Source organism: Falco cherrug, chromosome 4 (genome assembly GCF_023634085.1).
Source record: "Falco cherrug isolate bFalChe1 chromosome 4, bFalChe1.pri, whole genome shotgun sequence".
In the NCBI taxonomy this organism is placed as follows: Eukaryota; Metazoa; Chordata; class Aves; order Falconiformes; family Falconidae; genus Falco; species Falco cherrug.
In genome coordinates this window covers 22363407-22385475 of record NC_073700.1, presented here as the reverse complement: position 1 = coordinate 22385475, position 22069 = coordinate 22363407, and the positions used below count along the sequence as shown (strand labels likewise).

Below are 22069 nucleotides of genomic sequence, written 5' to 3'. Positions count from 1 at the left end.
CTGCTCAGGGGTCTGAATGGGTGTTTAGATCTATACTCTTACATTTAGCAAGCATCTTGATGTCTGAACTAGTATCTTCCCTGCGCTATGATTGAGGCAATTGGGGTGAAGTAAATAAGTGGCTGAATATGTCTATGCAAGATTTCTTGGGCTTTTTGTTTGGGGTTTTTTGACCTTCGGGTCCTAGGACATCTTTGTACTAGTACAACTATGTTGTTAGGTTTTCCTTATTTTAGAGGAACAGGGTAGAAGGGATTTAAAAAAACTGCGATAGCTGAGGACTCTGCAGGCTAGTTCAGCGCAGCTGCTTGCTAATGAGGTGAGCAATAGAAAGCCCTGTTGTCTGAAGAAGATATAATAGCAAGTGTAATAATAGTTTTATGCATGTTACTGGGAACAATGGACTAAGAAATAATATGTTAAGGTTCTTCCAAGAAAGAAGCTACCTGTGCATAAGGCTCTGATCTTTCCTGACAGTTGACTGTTCCTACGCAACTTTTATAAATTCCTGACAGGCATTTTAGGCAAATAAAAGCCTTGGTAATGATCAGGTCTCAAAGGAGGCACTTTGCTGAATTCACTTGATTAAAGTGGTTCTCATTTGGAAGATACAATCCTTCTGGTTGGATGAAGGGCTTCTTTTATCTGCAGCACTATTTCTGTTTTTAAGTTCTTAGCTCAATAATTATGAAAAAAGGTTGCTTAACAATTTTGAGTTTGAACAGGGTTTGTTGCAAACAGCTTCCGGAATGAGCACATGTGCAGTGGTATTTAAATGTGGCACAGCATCAGATGGAGCCTGTTTCAGACAGCACTTTGTGTCTCAGCTAGCGTAGTTGGGTGCTCCACTTATCCTGTCTCCCTTGCTCCCCATGTGGAGCCCCTTTTTACACTGGATTTGGAAAAATAAACCTGGAGTTCAACAGCACTGATTCTTCAGGGGTTTTTTGGGGATGCATCTGAGCACATTTTTGTGTATTTAAATAGTGTCCATATTACTGTGGGTAAACAGAACCAACCTACTTCTTGGTTTTCTTCTGTTAAGGACTAGACTAAACTCCAGTGGGAGATGAAACCTGAAAGTAAATAGAAACCTGAAGAAAAAAAATCTCTAGGTGTACAGCTATCTTGTTGAACCAAAAGTATTTTTTAAGAAACTTTAAAAGTGCCCTTGATAGAGGCTGTCAGACTGAAATCTGGGGTCCCTTTCGTGATAAACCTGTTTGCCTCTCTCTGGGTTATTCAGATTGGGCAAATGAGAGAGATTATTTTTTTCTTCTCTTCTCTTTCCTTTCTGAAACTGAATATATAAAGATCACAACTATAGGCTAAAACTTAGTGCAGTTTGGGTGGTGAGTGGGTGTTGTGGTTTAACCCCAGCTGGCAACTAAGTACCACGCAGCTGCTCACTCACTCCCTCCCCTGCCCTGGTGGAATGGGGAGGAGAATCAGAAAAAGGTAAAACTCATGGGTTGAGATAAGAATTTAATAATTGAAGTATAATAATAACAATAATAACTATTGTGATGAAAAGGAGAGAGAAAGAGAGAGGAATAAAACACAAGGGGTAGGGGATGGAAGCAAACAAAAGAAACTAAAAAAATCAGAGTGGTGCACAATATAGTTTCTTGCCACCCGCTGACCGATGCCCAGCCAGTCCCTGAGCAGCAATCAGCAGGCCCTGGCCAACTTCCCCCAGCTTACACACCAAGCATGGTGTTCTAGGGTATGGAATATCCCTTTGGCTAGTGTGGGTCAGTTGTCCTGCCTCTGCTGTCTCCTGGCTTCTTGTGTACCTGCTCACTGGCAGAGCATGGGAAACTGGAAAGTCCTTCATCTAGAGTAAGCAACAACTAAGACATCTCTGTTATCAACATGGTTTTCATACTAAATCCAAAACACAGCATTGTACCAGCTACTAAGAAGAAAATTAACTCTCTACCCCAGCCAAAACCAGGACAATGGGATCCTTCTTTCAAACTGTGTTGCTTGAAGAGTTCTGAGTGTGCAGAAGCAACTCATGGCCATCAGTCTCAGTCTCTGGATGCCTATAATAAAAGGAAGAAACTGAGAAGGGCAAATGTGTTGAATTGTAGTTTTGATTTCCCTAGTATATCAATTCTCTTAGTTTACCAAGGGAAAAAAAACCTATGTTAGTATCATGTACTGTGATCCATTGAAAAATTATTTGTGGTTTTTGTTTTCTTTTGGCTTTATATAATGCGAGACATAATGATTGGGTAACTCTTTAACTCTCCTATTGTTACAGCACTTTTAATACATGGTGCTAGTGATGATGGAGCAGCAAGTGACAAGGCTTAAGTCTTTTATTGTGATTCCCAAAGGAAAATGAAGAGAAATTACGCCTTCCTCTGAATGTTAGATCATTGACTGCAGCATTTTAAAACAGTTGGGACAATTGGAACTGCATTTTTAATTAATAAATCTAAAAACATTTGCAGAAGCTTTGTGAGCTGCCATCTGTCCAGTTGCTGTTGAAGAACAGTGACATCCAGAGGTAAAATGCCTTCTCTTCTGTTCCAAAATAGCTTCCTTGAAAGACAAATCAAAAATAGTATTAGAATTTCCTTATCCTTGATAAAACACCACTCACATTTACAGCTTTAAAAATAACATTTCTTTCATAATATGGGTGATTTTTTAATATTTTTTTTTCTAGGCAGAGAAATTTGGGGATTCCTTTGTGTTCGAGGGAATGCTGAGTGAAGAAGTAAAGGCTGATATCCACCAAGCAGTGAGTAACACAGCAGAGCAAAACTTACTTAATCACTGGGGTAGATGTGTTAGCAGTTGTGGCAGTAGTATTGAAATTGTGTGGTGTTCCCAAAGCCACATATATAATGGGGTCTATGGAGTGGTGTTTGGCCTAAAAGATTAGATGCCCTCAAGTGTGGAAGATTTACAGTCTATTCTCTTTTACCTTTTTTAAACAATTTAAAAAAAAAATCTGCTTCCGATTAGCAGAAGTGAGTATCAATCTCCTTTTGTTTTGGTTTTTTTTTTCCCCTTATAATGAGAGATATTTAGGACTGTAGTAAGTGATGCAGATAGAAGGCTGTTTATTTGCATTACATGTAACAGTGTGATGCTTCAGAAATTCCAATGTCAGTAGCATGTGCTGAGTGCTGTGCTGTGTAGGCAAAGAACAGGAGTGCTGCTGGCTCCAAGAGCATATGTAAACGTGACTGGCAGACTCTGCCAATGCAGTCTTGCATCCAAGCAAAGTGGGCAAATCCCAGATCCTACCAATTTAAGAAAATGAGGATAATCTGTGTATCTGATAAAACAGCAATGCTATCTAAGTGATGCACTAACACAGTGAGTGCTTTTTTTATGTTAACTGGAGGCAAATATTCCAAAGAAGTGCCATTTTGATGGCAGACCTGAGAGTGTAAGACTCATAATGTTGTGAATGGCTTAAGCTGTGCTTCCTCCATCTCTGTAGAAGATTTATATGCCTTGATGCTTTTTTCAGTTCCCTTCATCTTACTAGGGCAACATAGCAATCCTGGTAGGTGCCATGCTGATGATCAGCTGGTGCTGATCCACTTCTCCTGTTGAGTAGAAGTGAATGTTAGTTGGTTTTTTTTTTTAAATGTTGGTAGCAAAGCTTCCCTGCCCCTCTTCTTCTTTTTCTGTTGTGAATGTGTTGCTGAGCCTTTCCTTTCTTAGGCTTCATTTACCTCCTCCTTAACAAGTTACTTAACCTTTACAGGTCCCAATAGTAAGCAGATTATGTATTGTCGTCATCTGGATGAATTTATCTGGTCTGAGCAGAAGTTTGGACAAGATGACCTCCTGAGGTCTCTTCCTGTCAGAATTATCCTCAGATCTGATGAACACACTGTTTTTCCAGGTCTCTTGTCCCATGCCTTTAAAAAGCCCTTAGAAATGAAGCATTCTGATGTGCATAGTGTGGCAGGTTTAGGGGGTGGGGGTGGCTTCAAGTAGCATTTACTCTGCATGGGCATTTCTTCAGCTTTTTTTGGTTAATTTTCTTTTGGCTTAGCAAAGCTAACTTGGCTTATTCTGCAACTGCTTGAGTCAACACAGGGAAGCAGGATGTACATGGGGCAGGGATAAGGTAGTAGCAAGACTGAAACTCCATCTTTTGGCAATAGTTCAGTTAAACATAAGTAAGTGTTCAGTGAAACTGCACTTATAGAAGAGCACAAGTTGCCACCTTTTGCACCTCCTGATACTAGATAAGCAAAGAGGGAGAGAGGTGGGACAATCTGAGATGACATTATGTCTTTTAGTTAGTAGCAAGGTTTTCATTATGCATGTCAGTTGATCCAAGGTACAACCTCGGGAGTTCAGAGGATTGTTATTTATTATGGCAAACAACTGAGAATACCTGGGACTTCAGTATTAAGTTGCTTGATTTTTCTCCAAGATTGTTTATCACACAAAGAATTTTTCTTCTGTGAGCATGGTGCGGTAACTCAGAGTAGTGAATATTAATTGTTCTGTATAAATGATGCTCTTGGTTGAGAGGGAAAGTCTGTAGAGTTTGATTTCTATCTCCAAGGGGCAGACTGATAGATTGGAGGTTTCATGAAGCCCCATGTGAATGTGGGCTGTGAATGACTGGCAAAAAAGGTGGGGTTTTGCTTCCTACTGCAAGGAAAGGAAGATTACAAGAATATTTTATCTTTTAATTCGGGACTAACATTTGTGTACTGTGAGATATAGGAAGATTAAATTGGACTTCCTAAGTACTAGCATTATGATGTTGAAGGTAGGATAAATCCAGATGGGCTCATTTCATCTTCACAACAGTTGGTATTAGAGAAATTTTTTCCTGCCCTAGTTCTGTGATGCAGAAATCCCTAAATCACGCTCTCAGTTTTAAAACAAAGAAACCCTAAGAATGCTGGTGTAAGCTCAGTCTTGGCTATTTGTGTAAACACATACAGGGTGTTGGGAGCCACTTTACTGGGTGTGTCAGCCGAATTTTAAAGTGTTGGCTGTAATATGAACAGAACAAGTATTATGCCAGACAGCTGGAATGGAGCCCAAACTGGTCTTTTTGGCTGCTTCTTGATGAAGGTTTTCTGTATTTGTTTGAAGTAAACTTTAGGAGACTGTCCTTTTGCCATGTTTTCAGTATTCATTATTGGACATTTTGCGAGTTGCTAGAATGCAGAGCATTGTCAAAATAGACACAGAGAAAGATTGTACTAAATGTTTTGGTAGGGTGATCTGGAGAATAGTGACTGCCTGCCTTGTAGTTTGGCACTTCTAAACTTCATGCTGATGCTGTGGGCAAACATGTTGTAAAATGTGGTAATATTGTCAGGAGGTGAAAAAGAAACTAAAGCCACTTTTGTTCCTCCTGTCTGCCTACCCCCTCACCAGCTAGATACCATGAAATCCTAGTTCTAGGAAGTAACTTGGCCTGCAAGGAGAAGGTGTCAGAAAGCAGCTCAGCAATGGAGCTGCAAAGATAACTGTGTCTGAAGGTACAGCTTAGAGTTCTATCTGTGTGTGCTTCTGCCTCTCAAAACCATGTCCAGTATGCATTTTCTGTGAGAGGTTATAAATGTTGCGAGTACTGTACAGACCTTAGTTGTTTTGAGGGTCACTGGTTTTTGTGACAGTGCAATTTGTAAGCTAGAACAAGTAAGGATCTTTCAGTTGCAGGGAAGGGAACCATGAGCCATGGGAGGTGGCATTAGGATATAATGTAGTGAGACTGCTGCTCAGGCAACCAAATTCTGTGTAGGCCATGCTTATTCTGGCTGATTGAAATTAATACAATGTATTAGCAGTTTTTTATAGATAATGCTTTCAAGAAACAAGTTTCTGTAGATGTCTTGCAAGAAACTTCTTATTGCAAAATGCAGAAGCACCCCAACTATGGGGTAGGGACTTTAAGCGTTCTGTAAAAGTGAATTTTTGCTAAGCATCTGTAAGCTTAAATGAAACAATAGAAACTAGGGGAGGGGGGAAGAAAATTGCCCCAAATATTTAAAATCTGCTAGTGTCTGGTGGGGAAAAAATGGTGAAAGGAATGTAATGCTATTCAGTTACTTTAATAAAGAAAAGTGAATGCACTTTAAAACTTGGCTACTGCAGCATAGCCATTCAAATGTAATTAGAAAAAGTGTAAATTGTGTGAAGTTTGTATCAGCAGATTGTAATGATCGGCAATAGGCTTTTTTAAGGCTTTTTTCTCAATGTATGTCTTAGTCCGCTAATATTTAGGTTGTGGTATGTGTCGTCTTGAATCATAACTATGGCTGTGAAAAGCAGAAATAAGATCTCAACACTGGAGCATTACTGGTACTGAAAATCCTTCCAGGAAATTGATGGGAGAAAGGACTATATTTTTACTTTGCCTTAGTGTCTCAGACATGTTTTGATAAGACTTTTCTCCAGCTGAAGCACAGAGGTGCTAAATGCAATTGTGAGTATAGGGGAAGAGCTACAGGAATGTATATTTTGGAATTAGCATTTCATACGCAGTTAAAGAACTAGGTGGAGGTAGCAGTGAAGATACTGAACTAAATGGTTTGTAACAGTTCCTATAAATAATGAGGTGCATGTGTCTGTTGGGGAGTATCTGGGGGTTTTGCTCTATTTGGCCACTTTGGCTTTTCCAGTTCTTAAACCAGACAAAGTTATCGTAGTCCCTCAAAGGAAGCAGACCGCTAAGCTAGAACAGAGGTGGGGCTGGTGAAAGCTAATGCAGGAGCAAACCAGCTTAGCACGTATTATAATTGTTGGAGCTTTGGGTGTGCATTTCCTGGAGGTGAGGTGGTCTCTTAGATAGCCACTGCTACAGGAATGCAGGTTGGACCTAACCCTCCTCTGGAAGGGAAGCAGTAAAAAGGGGTGTAGCAACCAATAATTGAATTGTTCTAGACTTCTGGGAACACAAGTTTTAGTTTTGGCTTTTGAGTTTGCAGTGGTGATGTGGTAGATAGTGAAAATTTAGCACTGTAACAGATGAGGGTGTTACTGATAGAACTGGTGAGGACCTTTTCAAGTAAAAAAGGATTTTCTAGGCTAAGAGGCGAAGGTCCTTTGAAACTAAATCATTTTGTGTGGGCTTAACAAGTTTGGATAGTTTCACATATTAAAATCAGTTCTCAGACTTGCAGATTAAAACTAACTACTAATTACTGCATCTATTACAGCTATTAAGTTATGGCTTTTCTTGGGTATTTGGCCTTTGGTTTAGATACCATAGATGAAACACAGCCTGGAATTGCCAACAGCTTGGAACTCGGAGATATTTTTTTTTTTCTTTCCTTCTCTTTTGAGAGAACTGGAGGAAATGGAAAAAGCTCAAAATGTAGAGGTTTTGTTATTCTTATTTTATGACAAAACTGCCTACTTTATCTTCCTGACTGAGTTCAGAAGGAAGTACAGACAGGGGGAAATGCATGCCCAGTGCTATTATTCCATGCCATTGTAAAATGCCATTGATGAGGCATTTTAATGTATCCTAGAGCAAAAAGCATGGGGATGGTGTCTGTGAAATGAGAAGGTACTGGGGCGTGCTTGCCAGTGAGGGGATTTGAGAGCACCTGCAAATAACTGCAAATGTTTTGCTTGCTGTGCATCTACCCTGAAAAAGGTAAACAGGGTAGCACTTACCAAGACTGGAATACAGTGTAAGTCAGATTTTCTCACTGGAGAGTAGTAGGAACATTTTGATTCTTGGCTTGTGCAAGATAGCAAAATAATTTTTGCTTCTAGGCCAGATAAATTCTGCAATGAAGAGACCGATAGCATACAAATCTGTATACTTAATTTGTCTTTAGGAGGTATTGAATTTTTGGTCTGAGAATGCGATGAAATTAGTTCCTGGCAGACTTGAGGAAATACTATTAAGGAGTTCTGGTCAATCTAGAACTACTGAATGCTACTTTCATCCCTGTTTGTATGGAGACCTCTGCAGCGGTCTTGAGCTGTGCAATTTGCCTATTTATACCAGTGCCTCTAGCCAGTAACTCAAAGGACACAATCCCATTCTAAAACCAATGAAAACATAAGCATTTCAAATAGGATTTAAAATTAATAATGAAACAAGCAATGTTTGCAGGTAGGATAGCAGTACTGCTGTCTGCAGCAGTTACTATGGAGAGTGACAGCGTGCAATACTTTGCTTATCTGTGGCTTGGGGGGAAGCAGATAGGTTATTGCATAGTTTGTCTGCTACTGTTAAAACATCAACATGCCTAAGATGCATAAGCAGAAGTTGACAAACACGCTTATTGCTACTTTAAGGGTAACTTTCATCTCTAGCACACTTGGTTTTGTTTTTTCAGAGACCTTTCAGAAAGAAAATGGCAATCAAAGGCATGGGTGAGCTGATTTTTTGCAGACCCTAATGGTTTGGCTATTGCCTGTGAGGAGCTGGGAAGGTGGAGCTGCTATTGAACTATTAATCTCTGTCTTCTTATGCCGTGCTCCCACTACTGGGATAAAGAACGATGTGCAGGAAGAGTCTCTCACTGGGAATTACCAGTAACGTTGGTCCATAACGGTCAGTATAAACTACAACTTTAAAATGGGGCATTGCTTGTGCCTCAGGCTGCAGATGTATCCATACAAGCCTTATTTTCTTAAAGCTCGTATTCACTTGGCTATTGGAAAAAATTACTAGCTTGAGTGCAGATTTAGATGTTGGCTGAAAAATAGACTTCCAGAGATGGAACTCACCAGGAATATCAGTTCCTCAAAAGAAGCTTCTTTGGATTCCAAAACTTGCACTTAATGAATCTTACTGGATTTTAGCATCAAATATTTTTGGTTATTTTTCTTGGAGGATTGACATAGCTGTGAAGTATTACACTATTTGAATGAGATTCAATGACCTTTCCTTATATGAAGGAAGAGGTCCCTTTGTAAAAATAAAATGCTAGTTTCCAGTTAAGTCTGAAATATTTTCTCCAACTGATCACTTAAAATGTATTTATTCTTAATCTATAAAGCTGCTGCCTTTCTTTTTTTTGCGATACTGCAATTTCAAAGTGCTTTAAAGTATTGGGACTTAAGGCAAACAATATCAATATTCAATATTAAACAAAAAAAAATATCCTTATTGCTTTAATTTCTGAGCTAATGAGGGAGGCTAGAAACCTTAGAAAATAAGAATGAAAACAGATTCTTCTGTAATTGGAGCTTTTGGGAGCTGGGACTTCTGAGCAATATAAATAAATAGCATGGGACTTGCAGTGGTGCAGAAGCTGTCAACATCAAGTATTAGCTTCTGGAAAAAGTACTCAGCTGTCTACTTCTAAGCTGTTTCAGTGTGCTTAATTACTGATTTGGTGGAGAATTTGACAATCATGTTTCGGTTCAGTTTATGTACATAATTATAGAAGGTTTGCTCTTCTCTGCAGAGTATCTTCAAGTACAAATATGAATTATAGCTGCATATGTAGATTATATCTCCCATGTGCAGCTACTATGACAACCATGGTAACTGGCTAGGAGAGGTCTATTCGTTGTCTTGAGTCTTCAAGTGGTGTTCACTTCCACACTATTTACATTGCAATGTCTCCCTGACTCAGTTACAGCTGTTTCAACTTAAATGCAAGCCTGTTGCTATAGAGATGGTGCACTGCATAGAAACAGGTCATGTTCCTGCCGCTCTCAGTGGAGAAGCGGAGCTGCAGGCTGGCGAAGGTGAACAGGGAGCATGCATCTGCTGGAAGGGTTTTCCTTGCATTTGGAAAATGGCTCTAAAATCGAGCGGGACCACTGCCTGGCTCCGGCTTGTTTCAAACTGCCCTTCATGCAGTGATGCATTCTGAATCTGACTGCCAAGCTGAATCAGAGCAGAGGGGCTAAGCTTCATCTCTGCCCTCTGCTGATTTCCCTCCCTGGTCCAGAGCAGGACCTGACAGCTGTCAGCCAAAATGTGGGGTGGGTTAGCGTCAGCTGGGAGCTGGGCTGTGCTAGTGCAGCAGCCCAGAGTAGCTGCTGCTTCCTGATGTCTGGGGCTGCTGAATCACGATCCCAGTGCTCGACTGACCTCTTCATACCCATAGTCTGCTTCTGCAGGCAGGTGTAGGTGAATGGTACCTGTCTACTGGCAGTGCCTGGCTGGCAGAGTGGGCTTCCCTGCTGCGGAGGGAAGGAGATGCTGTAGGGATACGCAGTTGGGAGCTGTGTGATGGAGGTGGGAGTGAAATCTCTGCTCTGAATCTTAGTGAGGGAAGAAGTTTTTGAAGGTTGTTAGGAAGGCATGCTGATTCTACTTAGAAAAATAGATGTTAAGTTACTTGTGACCAGGACCCCACCTTATGTGATTTCTGTGTGGTTTCTGAGTGGAAAATGACAATGGCTTATCTGTTGCACAGTAATTATTTTCATTTCTGAAACTTCCTGCCCTACTAAAAATGTTCTATTTTCTGTCTGCCTCTTTCTTCAGTAGCTCATTAATCAGCAGTTCAGGGTTTAAGATATGGCTTAGAGGAGGAAAAATTGACAGAGATTTATGTGTATCTGCCTTGCATGGATAAAATAAAACCTCATCCAAATATTATATTCTTTACCGAATAACTAATTTTTTCTCAAGTCCTACCAATGCTAGCAGTGAGGGTATCCAGACCACTGGGTATATTTCTCAGAGATATTGCTTCATAACTTCCCTGCTTCCAGCTGATGCACACATTGCTTTTGCAGCAAAGAGGATGCTATTGCAAATTAAAGATGTACAGAGTTTAACACAACCTGATTCAAACAAGTGGTAACCTATTAAGTCAGCTTCTGAAACTGAAGTGTGTGTATCTTTCAGAACCCACGGCTTAATAAATGGTTCTGGGAGAGTTTTCCAGACTTAGACTACTTTTCCCTCTGCAAATCTCTTTTCAGACAGTTGATTCCTGAATTGCTGAAGTTCTTAGTCTGCAATAACTTTTGCTTCTTCCCAATGGTTATCTTGACCTAGTGTATGCAGGCCTTATTATATTAAAAAAGCATTATAATGATGGAGCACATCAAAAAAAGGTGTTTGGTGCTACATGTCTGGATAACAGCATGAATTTCTCATCTTCTGTGCCTGACTTAAGGTTAAAATCTACAGCTTTGTTATTTCAAGTGAATTGCTGCACGTTAGAAATGGAATTACAGCCAAGATGAGCTACTCAGCTGAGTTTATTTTTGGTATTTTTTCTAATATATGTGTGAATTGAATTTGAAATTTGGAGGTAAAGTGGGGGGAGTGTTTTTTTCTAAGTTAGGTGCAAGACTATTATAAATGTTTTCATGGTTATTTGCTGGGGGATTTGGGTGTGTTTTCAAGGGTTTTTACTTACTGGTTTTGCAGTACCAGTACCAGTGTAATGCTGACGACGAAATTGACTTTGCTGATGTTTCCCCCCCCCCCCCCCCTTTCGTTTTTTATCCGTGTATTTGGGAAGTAATTTTCTTCAATAGGATTGTAAAGTAGTTTAAAAATCTTGAAATCACAAGCTAATGGGGCCATTAAAGTTAGGATATTCCAGCCTACTTTGAAAAGAAAATTGAATACTTAAAACTTTGACTTTTATGCAAACTGATAGTGGGAGTATAGGCTTCAGTTCTTCAAATAGCTTCATTTGAGTGGAAAACTTCTAGGTTGGAATTAAGTATTAGTATTCCCAGTGTGATCATATTGTGTTCTCTTTTCTTCACAGCGCTATGCGCCTGTGTTAAGCAGAACAGTGAGTTCTTAAAGTTTAATCCTGGACCACAGAGCTGGATAATCCAAGTTTTCAGCTGGATCAGACCAAAACAAGCATTGAGCTTCTCTGCCTCTGAAATGTGCTTTGCTCCTAGAACTGCATTTCCTTGTACATCAACGCAGTTGCATAATGTTTGCAGGGTGGTAATGTTTAACCAATTCTCTTAAAAGTGGTAGGCTGTGCTGTGAAGAGTTAATTAAAGTGAAGGAGATATTGTCCTCTAATTCAGTAACTCTTCAAGATGTATTCAGCAGCATATGCTGCTATTTTTACAAAATTAATCTGTTGCCCGTCTACAGAACACATGTTTCGGAGTGAAGCATGAGAATACTAAGCTTTATGAAAGTAACTAAGCTCATTAGTGGTGAGGGAGGGCTTTGCTGTATTAACTGTGATGTTGTAATATCTCTGTCTAATTAGCTCTTCTACTAATTAGATTTAGAACAATTAAAAGCTTTAAAGACTTATGAGAAGTTTTTTGAAAGGACTGTAAATTTCAGGTACATGACTTTCTCTTTTGGAAGGAGCATCTTGGTGCATGCTCACTGGTGTCACTGGCTGACTTAGATAAGTTTCCAATTAATTATTGAAGGCTGTATGAACTTTATCACTGTTACCACTGTCCTAGTACTATATGTCTAGCGTCTCTAAAGATCTGGGTGTTCTGAAAAGACTGGCAGCCATTTGGTGTTCAGTTCAGCAGAGCCAGAAAGAGAAGACGTGCACACGTAGTGCTCTCATGCGGAGACACTATATTTTTCTCATTTTAAAATAAACCATCCTGATTGAAAGCATCTGCTTTTTCTTTCGCATAACAAAAATGTTTTCCAAAATTGAAGTCTTCTGAAGTGTCTTTGCAGTCTCCTGCAGAGATTTTTTTTTTTCTTTAAATCCAAACCCCAGCAGTTAAATTTACAAAAATGTGTTGTGCTTAGTAACTATTGGGATGAAATCTTACTTGTGATCTTTCAGATTCACAGAGAACCTTTAGCAAACGATACTGTAGTGCTCTTTATTTTCCTTAAAGATCTGTAAAATTCTAACTTTGGATTTCTGTTCTATCTTGAGTGTAGATTAAAGGTTAAAGCTCAAAACAGATGAGGAATTGGTGAAATTAGACTAGTTTAAAACCTACTGACTGTAGTTTTTATTTAGCATTTGATCGTTCTGAAGCTTTAGCGCTATGGGAGTTGAGTGGAGTATCTCTCTGAAGATCCCATATTTGGGTTTGAAGACTGTAGTTTCTAGCAAGAGATAAATGCTTCTCATGCATTTTTCAAAAGGGTAGGGGCTCTGCTTGTGGTGAGAATGTCATTGGCATTGTCGGATACTGAGCCGGAATTACGTGGTTGGTGTTGTCAATTTCTGTGCTTGTTATGCTAGGGAGATCAGAAAGCAGGATCTTCAAGAAACGTCATTACTTTCGTAGTGCGCCTGGAGGGTCCCATTTAGATGAAGAGCACATGGACAGAACATCTTAGTCATCAGCAAGCAGCTGAGAACATCTTTATTGCTTTTGTGCTTAACACTGATGTCTCTTCACTAGCTTTGGCACAGAGTGTCGGAAACCCGTGTGTGGATGGCTTCCCAGCCTGAAGGAGTCCTGCAGCACGTTTAGGGATTCCAGCACTCTTCCCTAGAGCTCACAAAGAGCTGTAGGCTCTTCAGCTGAGTTTAAGCCAACAGCTCTGCAGCTTTAGTCCAGGATTGCTATTGATTTACAAAGAGCTCTTGAGTAAGGTACCCAGATGTATGTTGTAGGCAAAATCTGTGTGTGATGATGGGAGAAGAATGAAAAGCTGTCATGGGAACTGTTATAGCATACACTGATCAGCTGATATAAAAATAAGGTAATATGTCTTTGTGTATTAGCAGTACTTCTGTTTCTTAGGCACTTCAGTTTAATTTCCTACTGAAACGTTCAAATGAGAGATCTGCTGGGTAGTTTTGACCAGAGTTTTTCTTAACAAATGATGCTTGTCATAGTTATTTTTTCTCACATACAAGTAATTACATGTTAAATGCTCTTCACTGTTGAAGGATGCAGCTTCCTCCTAGAAGCTGCTGTTAAAATTCTTTGACCATACTGATACTCTGTCTCCGGAGTACCAGCTTTCAGTGACTTTTGCTTTCGAACTTTCTGTGAAGGATTTGGTGAGTTAAAGGGTCACACTCTTGGCACAGTTCCTACGTGTGTGCATAATGCTTTACAAAGTTGGTTTATCAGCATGATGAAGACAAAGAAATATTCTGCTTCTTCCCTTTGCCATCTTTTGAGTGGGGAAAGCTGATGGGCAGCAGAGAGGGCAGAAGTTGCTGAAGGTTTTACAGGCCAGTGTTAGAGAAGCATCTGCATCTCCTAGGTCTAGGGCTAACCAGCTGGTAGGCTATTTAACTCCTAAAGCATTGGAGGTTTATTTACTTAGATTTTTGTTCATTATGGAAGGGATCTCTGTAATAGGAGTGTTTTGAAAGCAAGCATTCAGACTGCTGGAATAAAACCACTTATTGATGGTTAGTATAAGTGTTATTTTCTGCCTCAGTTTCTGAAGGGACCCATTATTAAGCTAAGTATTTCTAAGTGAATGTGAGTGGGAACAGAATAGTTAAACGTGCTGTGCACTGACCTTCTCTGCTTTGAAGTAAGCTTAATAGAAGAAATCCTTAACAAATGTATTCCAGCAATAATTCCTTGGCATTGCAGAACCAAATTTGAGGCTTTTATTAGAGAGAAGTACTTGATGTCTGCATTATTAGAGTGTTTTGACTGCTTGATGTTGCTCAGCAAACCAACTGGGGAAAAAAAAAAAAGGCTTCACTTCTGTGGCTCTTCTGTCTCCACCTTCTGGAAGCTGACAGCAAATAATTTAAAATCGGCTTACTGAGTTAATTAACTGGAAAGTAAATGTGTTGCAAGATATGTGTTTTAACCCTAGTTAAAGGAAGTCATCAGGATTTTGTTGTAGTTATTCCAAAACACTGAGTCTAGGGAGCAAATAATTGGGATGAAAATTCTCTTTAAGCCAAAACTGTTGTGTGTTTGGGTTTTTTTTAATCATTTCTGCAGAATGTGTCAGACTGAAGTCAGCCAGGAGGTTAGCTGGTTCAACTGTACTGTGGGCATACTGTTGTAAAAGAATGGAGTAATACTCTAATGTTCCAGGTCACCTCTTCCAATCACTACCATCTGTTCTTGGCTGATGTTTTCAGAGGTCAGGAACTGAGAATTTGTGAGAGGACAGTGTAGTCCATCATAGTATGCTGAAGGCTGTGCTTTCAAAAAGAATAAACTGTGTCTTGTATCAGATCTGCAGGTGAGAAAAATGTAGAAGGGAAGAAGAGACAGCCAGTACCTCAGAGAAGTATGCTCAGGATTTAGTCTCCCTCTTGCTTGTTTTTGGGTGGCATTTTCTTTGTGCTGTTCTGTATCTTGGGCTGTTCCTTGAGCAGCGGTGTTGTAATGTAGATCAAATGATCGTCTTGGTTTATGAAAGATCATCTGGAATGTAACAGGTCAGTTGGCTGCAGACAGAGCCATGAACTGTGAGTGACAGCTTTGTAGCCTGTGTTCGCACAGTTTTTTTCAGAATAACCTTTAGCTGGGAACTTAAGTCTTCTTCCTTGGCCATTCTCATCACTTCTCAGGTTGCAGCTGCTCCCTGGTGGTTGCCTGTGAAGGGAGCCAACTGGAAGCACCCCGAAGGTCCTGACTCTAGTATCTCCAACAGGTAAGCCGTGAATGACCATTCCATTATAATAGACAGTGCTTGTAAATATACCTGTTGACTTGCATCAGGAGGGGGTGGGGGCAAGAAAAGGTCTTTAATTAGGTACCTGTTTGCTGCTGCTTCTGCTACTATTTTCTCATCTTCTAGGGGTCATCTGGTCAATGATGCAGAATTTCAAAAAGATGTATAAACACTTTCCACCTGAGGGAAAAGAGACCGTACTGAAATGTGCTTCAGTGTTTTCTAGTCACATTTAGATGTCAGTAGTGAAACAGTAGATCTCTAGAGGGTCAGTATCTTTAGAGTATTCAGTGCAGATCTGGCTTTGGGGAGGCAGACTAAATTTGAGCTGTATGCATGTTCTAGGAATCTGTGTAGCATGTTGTCCATCTGAGATTTGGAAGCATATCTCTCTGGCAGCAGCGTACTGAAGAGTGTTGTTCTTTTTACTGTATTCTGACTTTGTGGGCTGATTATTGTGGAAAATCAGTTGTGACTTTATCTAGCAGCTCTAAATGCTGTGGAAAACTGTGCTTTTTCCTAACAGTCTATAGTTAGTACTGTGCTTTGCTAGTGTGAACCCTGAAATTTGCTGATCCATGTCTTCATGCAGTCTCTTTCCATTCAGAAGTGGAAGGAATTTTATGTCTAGAAAATCAAAAGCCTTCGTTAATCTCAGGTGCTTTTTATGGATACTGCAGAACTAGCCCCAAGTTGGGCATGTTGAAAACTGTTGTTCAGTTACGAGTGTTAGGGCATGCTTACTTAGATGTGACCTCTTACATTGCAACTCTTTCTCTTGCTAGGCAGATGTCAATGAAGTTGGCACTAGCTGTCTTAATCATCTAGTTAAGTTTTGAAACTGTCATTTGAAATTAAGTCAGGCTCTGTAGCCTAGATCTACTAGAGGCTGGCATGTTTTTGAGTTCTCTAAGGACAGGGCTATGTTAGTGTAACATCATTTGATGGCTGAACTGCTTAGTAACAAGTCCATTGTCTGTTCTCCAAGGGCAATGAAAGAATTATCTGAGGCAAAAATAGAGATAATATCAGGAGGTGTTGTTAGGGGGAGACAGAGAAATTTAGGTCACAGTCAGCAGATAAGAGTTGGAAACCTGCCATGTAAATCTAGTCTTGTAGAAGTATGGTGCAAATCTAGCCTAGTACAACTGTTGGTGAACTTGCCCCATGGAAGTAGCCTAATGGACCACCAGGTGTATGCTGACTTGTGAAATGAGGCAGGAAAGACAAGTTAATAGGAAGCCCTCTGTATCTGTCTTCTGGACCAGGGCTCTCAGCTCTTGAAGTATCTCGATTGGTTAGAGGCTTGGATGGGGAGGATCCTTTCGACAAGAATGACTAGGCATTTTTTCTGCCTCCTTTTGGAAAGAGAAGCCAGGGTTGTAAGGGCAGTCTTGGAACCAAACCAAAGATGGGAGCTTTTCTGTAAACTGTAGAGCAGCATGTAAAAGCACAATGAGACAAACAGCAGCTGATTATTTTTTTTTCTTCTTCCTTTTTTTTTTTCTGATGGCTGCATTTCCCTCCCAGCATCTTGCTGTCTTTCTTTAAATGGTAGCTTCTCTGTAAAACTAATCTGATGCTTGTCCAGTTGTAACTGAACTGTGAACTTACTCACAGTCCTTTGGCCATCTCTAAAAGTTTCGTAAATTGCTTGTGCTGTATAGCTGTGAAATTGCCTAGTTCTACTGATGATCTTGTCCTATTTATTTTGCTCCACAGAATGGATCATCCAGTTCTTCATGTTTCCTGGAATGATGCTGTGGCATTCTGCACATGGGCAGGGAAACGATTACCAACTGAGGCTGAATGGGAGTACAGCTGTCGAGGGGGCCTTGAAAATAGGTACCTGTCACAAATGTGTCCCTGATAAAGTTTCAAAACTGGTGTTTAACAGATAAGGAAGAATTTGTGTGGTTTTATTATTACCCTCAATGTCTTTTTCCTGTGTGGTGTGCACACCTGTGGTAAATGCAGCACTGACTTACTCTGAACAGATTCCTTTAGGGAAGTGAATTTCCCTACATACCCAAATAGTATATCGTAATCCCAACCCTGTAATGGGAGGGGAGCACAGAGAGCCAAGGAGAGCAGGAGATGTGAAAAAATACCAAGACACAGGACTGTTGTTATTGCAGGAGATGAAAGGTATAGTGAAGGAGCTTAGTGCCAAGGCTGGGAGAGTTGCAAAAGAGCTTAAGTGAATAACTATTATCACTGCACAGCAACTGTAGGGCCACTGGACCCGCTTGTTACCTGACTGGTCTTGGGGAGGAGGGAAAGACAAGGTAACAGGCTTATGTCTTCTCCATCCTGTGCCCTGGACTACATACTGCACAGGGCAGTGCTGCCTTTCCCTCCTTCATGGACGAATTGTCCTCGTCCCTTGCTCGCCTTGAAAACCTGCTAGAAGTTGGCACAAATGGAACTGGAATACAGACAGTTCTCCAGAGTAAGGTGGGGAGGAAGCAGGGTGTGTGTGTGGTGTGTCTTTTTTTTTATTTAAATAAAAAAAGGCACAAATGTTTGACAACTGTTCTTCTGTATGTCTTTTAATAGACTTTTTCCATGGGGCAACAAGCTTCAACCGAAAGGTCAACATTATGCCAATATCTGGCAGGGAGTATTCCCAACTAGTAACACTGCAGAAGATGGATATAAAGGAACAGCGCCTGTACGTGTGTCTGAAGTGAATTAATCATATGGAAACCAACCTAGTCTTCCTAAAGGAAGAACAAGTCCAGGGGGGCTGGAACTAGATGGTCTTTAAGGTCCCTTCCACCCCAAACCATTCTATGATATGATTCTGTGATAAAATTAAGGTCTGTGTTTAACACAGTAAGTCATGACTATTTTCTGTTCCTGTACTCTTTCACCTTTAGATTTTTAAAGTTATAGTATATTTCACGGCAGACTGGTATTACCAAGGGATGCTTTTTAAAAAGCTAATTGGAAATTTAAGATTACTTTCATTTTAACTTTTAGTTCCTCTCAAACTGACCTCTTTTCCCCCTTTCCAGTCAGTTTGTAGTCAGAAGCTGAAACACTTTCTGCCTGCACTTCTGGCATTGAAGTTTTTGGAACTCTTTATTTTTTGGGTAGTTGTTCCTGACACACAAAAATCATGCAATAGTTTAAAAGAAATGAAACTTCCCTTTGTGGAAAGGTTGTATCTGTCTAGTACGGCAAACAATGTGGGATTTAAAGGCAGTCAAGAATGTGAATGAATTATTAAATGGTAGTTAAAGTAAGTCCAAAAAGCTTCATCAGTCGAGGAGTCCTCATATGCATGAGTTGATAGCCACCCTTGCTTCTCTTTGATGGTAATGGGAAAGTGGAAGTTTGGAAGCATGGGCATGGAGGGTCAGGTCATTAATGCTTTGTTTAGGTCTACATCTGTTGGTCAAACAGCACCTCTCTTTAGAGGATCAGTCTCCAAAACCAATGAGAAGATGCTTTATGGCATAGTGAAAATGTGGTGCTGAGGACATACAGAATGATAATAGAGTTCATTCTTTCATTCTGTTTTATCTAAACAGAGTAGGTAAAAGTGTTATAGTTCTGCAGTTCTGATTTTGTGTCTGCTTTTGAGATATGAAGGCAAAACTCCTACTAAAGACAAATGTACCTTCAGGAGGCTGGTCTTCAGGATTAAAAAACCTTATTTCTTGTTGAGTGATTTACAGAACTGGCACTTGTGTTCCATATCTTGTATAGGTCACTGCATTTCCTCCCAATGGATATGGCTTGTACAACATTGTAGGAAATGCCTGGGAATGGACATCTGACTGGTGGGCTGTTCATCATTCAACAGATGAAGTTCACAACCCTGTAAGTATTTTATTGGCATCACATGAAGTATAGAATTCCCTCTTGCTACTCTGATGTGGTTGCAGTTTGAAAACCTGCTGTTCTTTGCTCTTCTCTGCTGTGTCTGGGGTGGGATTGGCTGTGTTCTGGTGAATTGGGAAGTATCACGCCACCAATCATCAACATGGGAATTGCAGTGCAATTTAGGTTGGTTATTGTTGGACAGGCCTCCACAACTGGTTAGCAGTGGAATAATTCCAAAGTGGCATCGTGTTATGTAAATAAAGAACTTGCCAATGCAGTGGAATTACTTTGGAGGGAGGGGGAGTTCTTTTGTTAATTTATGTTGCTACAAGCTATACTACTAGCTTGTACTACTATTATTTCCACCCCCCCCACACACACACACAGACACCCCCCAGGTAGAGAACAGACCATTGTGAGTAATCTTTACGGCTTCTGCTAGCTTGTTTAAAACTCAGTATGTAATAAAGCTGAAGTTTATGGAGAAAAGTAGCTTACCAGGCTTTGAGAGGTTAATCTTTGGTTTTCTTCATGGCAGGCAGAGAAAGAGAGTCCTGCAGGGTGAGCTTTGTATGTGGCATTTCTCATGTAGTATCTCTCAGCAGATTCAAGTTCTGGTATTGCATCTCCTTCTCTCTCATTTATCCAGGATGACTAAATCTGAGAAATGCACTCCTCTGCTCTCACAGAGCTTTTTTTGTTCAGACTCAGTTATCTGTAATGAGAAAACCAATTAAACCTCATGGGGCAGGAGCTCTCTGCTGCAGGATTTCAGTATCCACATGCTGTTGTCTCTTATGATATGTGTACTCTTTCTTTGGTGTGCTGAACATAGTTGGAGGCCTTTCTGGGAAGTCAGCAAGTGGAAGTAGCTTGAGGAACTTGCTAAACTTTTTTTGCTGTTTTGTATATTGCAGAAGCTGGTCTTCTGCTGTTCTTCCGGGAGTATGTGTCTAGTGAGAGAAATCAAACTCATTTTGGGGTCTAGATTGCTCTAGATCTGTACTAGCAGTTCCATCACACTGTTGGAGCATATGAAGACCTCCTAACCCATACCAATGACAGTGCCCAGTTTCAAGTTGCTTGTATCCCCGTAAGACACCACGGGTCTCTCTAGTGGCTTCAGCTCTGTGTCGGACAGTGCACTGCATACATCTTCACAAGTAACTGAAATGCTGTAGCTTTTTTTTTTCTTGTTTGATTTATAATATGATGGACTATTCTTTAATTTCTATTGGTATCAGTCTTGGTGGCCTAGCAATGGTGAAAGAACCTTCTTTTCCTTTGGGACCTTGGCAGTGTTGTATCCCCATCTGCTACCTTTTTTTACATATTGCACAAATAATACATATGATGCAATTTGAGTGTTTCACAGTAGTAAAAAATTTCTGCCAGTTTCTGTAATTCAGCAATAATGGAAAGCTGTGTTGCATGAATTGAATCTTGAATGTATAAACACACCTGTCTTTTTCCAAGATTGACTCATGGCTTGCATGCATATACAGCAGAAATATGTTCAGAATTTATACTTAGCATTCAAACTGAATCTTTAGATATTTTTTTTTTCCTGTTTGCATACTGATTGATTAGGAAAGAAACATCTGCTGTCTTGCAATTCTGTTTCCATTCTGGTGGGTGTTTTATGTACGATTAAGGATAACTTTTTTTCTGTACCTTATGAATGGAAACAAGGCAAGTTTAAGAGCAACATTTCTAAAGATGAAGTCTTGAGTAGCTAGCAGAATGTGAATTTAGGTGAAGAACAATAAAACCAGCAATCTTTCCCATACCAGGGTAGAGTATTGATTTGCTTGCAGCCTTGTAAGTCAGCTTAGGAGGAAGAGGATGAGCAAGGCTGAACTTTGCATTCCAGACTGTGTTGTTACTGTCCTTTGCACCAGGGAAACTCCTGCTTTACCCCTTTCGATACTGAAGCGTCACTTCAGTGCCTGGAACCAAAGCCCCCTGATCTGCATGTGCTGCCTTAACCAGAGTGGAGGGAAAGGACCCTTTTCCCATCCGCACCCTTGCGAAGGCCAACAGCACCCGTGTCGCTGGGGGAGAGCGTAGGTCTGGCAGTTGGCAGCGTGTTGTGACTGTCTCTGTTCTTGTTCATCTGTTTCTCAGTCTAACAGCTACTTCAGTTTTGACTGCTTGTTTAACAGTGACCTCTCAGGGCAGGGAAAAGCTCGCAGCTCTGTAGGAGTTGTCTGCCCTAGCAAGAAGTGGTAACACTGGGAAACAAAAATAGAGTAACTAGGCCAAATCTGGAGAATAAAAAAAGTTTGTTGCTGTGTGTGTATAGAACTTAAGTCACAGATCTCATGTCTATTGCACTTGGTTATGTACTGTTTTTTTGGTTTTGTCTGTAGGTTAGCATAAGGTAATATACATTATTTGTTTTAACAAGGGAAATACCCTTTTTCTTAATATTGCAGTGGTGCCCCTTCGTTTGAATGACTTATTTGAATGAAACGCTTTTGTGTTTATGATGTCAATGCAGCAGTGCTTTGGTGTTAAGGTGATGGTGAGAAACAAGTGTGGTGCAAATTTTGCTCTTTGTTGTGGCTGTGAGTTTGCTTAGGCTTTTAAATTCTGCATAAACACTTTGAAGACACTTCAGAAAGTATTTATAAATTAGGTATTAATAATGATGCCTTTAGTTTTGTTGTTTGGGGTTTTTTTTCAGATGGAAACTAGTTGTCAGAATCCAGTGTCTGAGGCAGAGCACTTCAAAGTGAATTCCAAGGGGTTTTTCAGATTAAATGGATAAGGAAA

The 22069-nt window shown here is 40.2% G+C and overlaps 1 protein-coding gene and 1 long non-coding RNA gene across 4 annotated transcripts in view; one reads left to right on the top strand and one right to left on the bottom strand.

Annotated features, from left to right (window-relative positions):
* SUMF1 (sulfatase modifying factor 1) overlaps window positions 1–22069 on the top strand; it is a 38857-nt gene that overhangs the window by 5242 nt on the left and 11546 nt on the right. For 2 of the 3 annotated variants that reach the window (XM_055709398.1, XM_055709397.1), the window contains exons 3-7: window positions 2681–2755; window positions 15354–15436; window positions 17180–17302; window positions 18017–18131; window positions 19175–19288. In XM_055709398.1, coding sequence (XP_055565373.1) covers window positions 2681–2755; window positions 15354–15436; window positions 17180–17302; window positions 18017–18131; window positions 19175–19288 — 510 coding nt within the window. The remainder of the gene's footprint in view (window positions 1–2680; window positions 2756–15353; window positions 15437–17179; window positions 17303–18016; window positions 18132–19174; window positions 19289–22069) is intronic. The other variant, XM_055709399.1, reaches the window with a different exon arrangement.
* On the bottom strand, window positions 1165–20449 carry LOC114017059 (uncharacterized). The gene is made up of 3 exons (XR_003561865.2): window positions 19790–20449; window positions 15543–15637; window positions 1165–2553 (listed from the first exon to the last, which is right to left on the bottom strand). It is a non-coding gene; the product is annotated as an uncharacterized LOC114017059 (long non-coding RNA).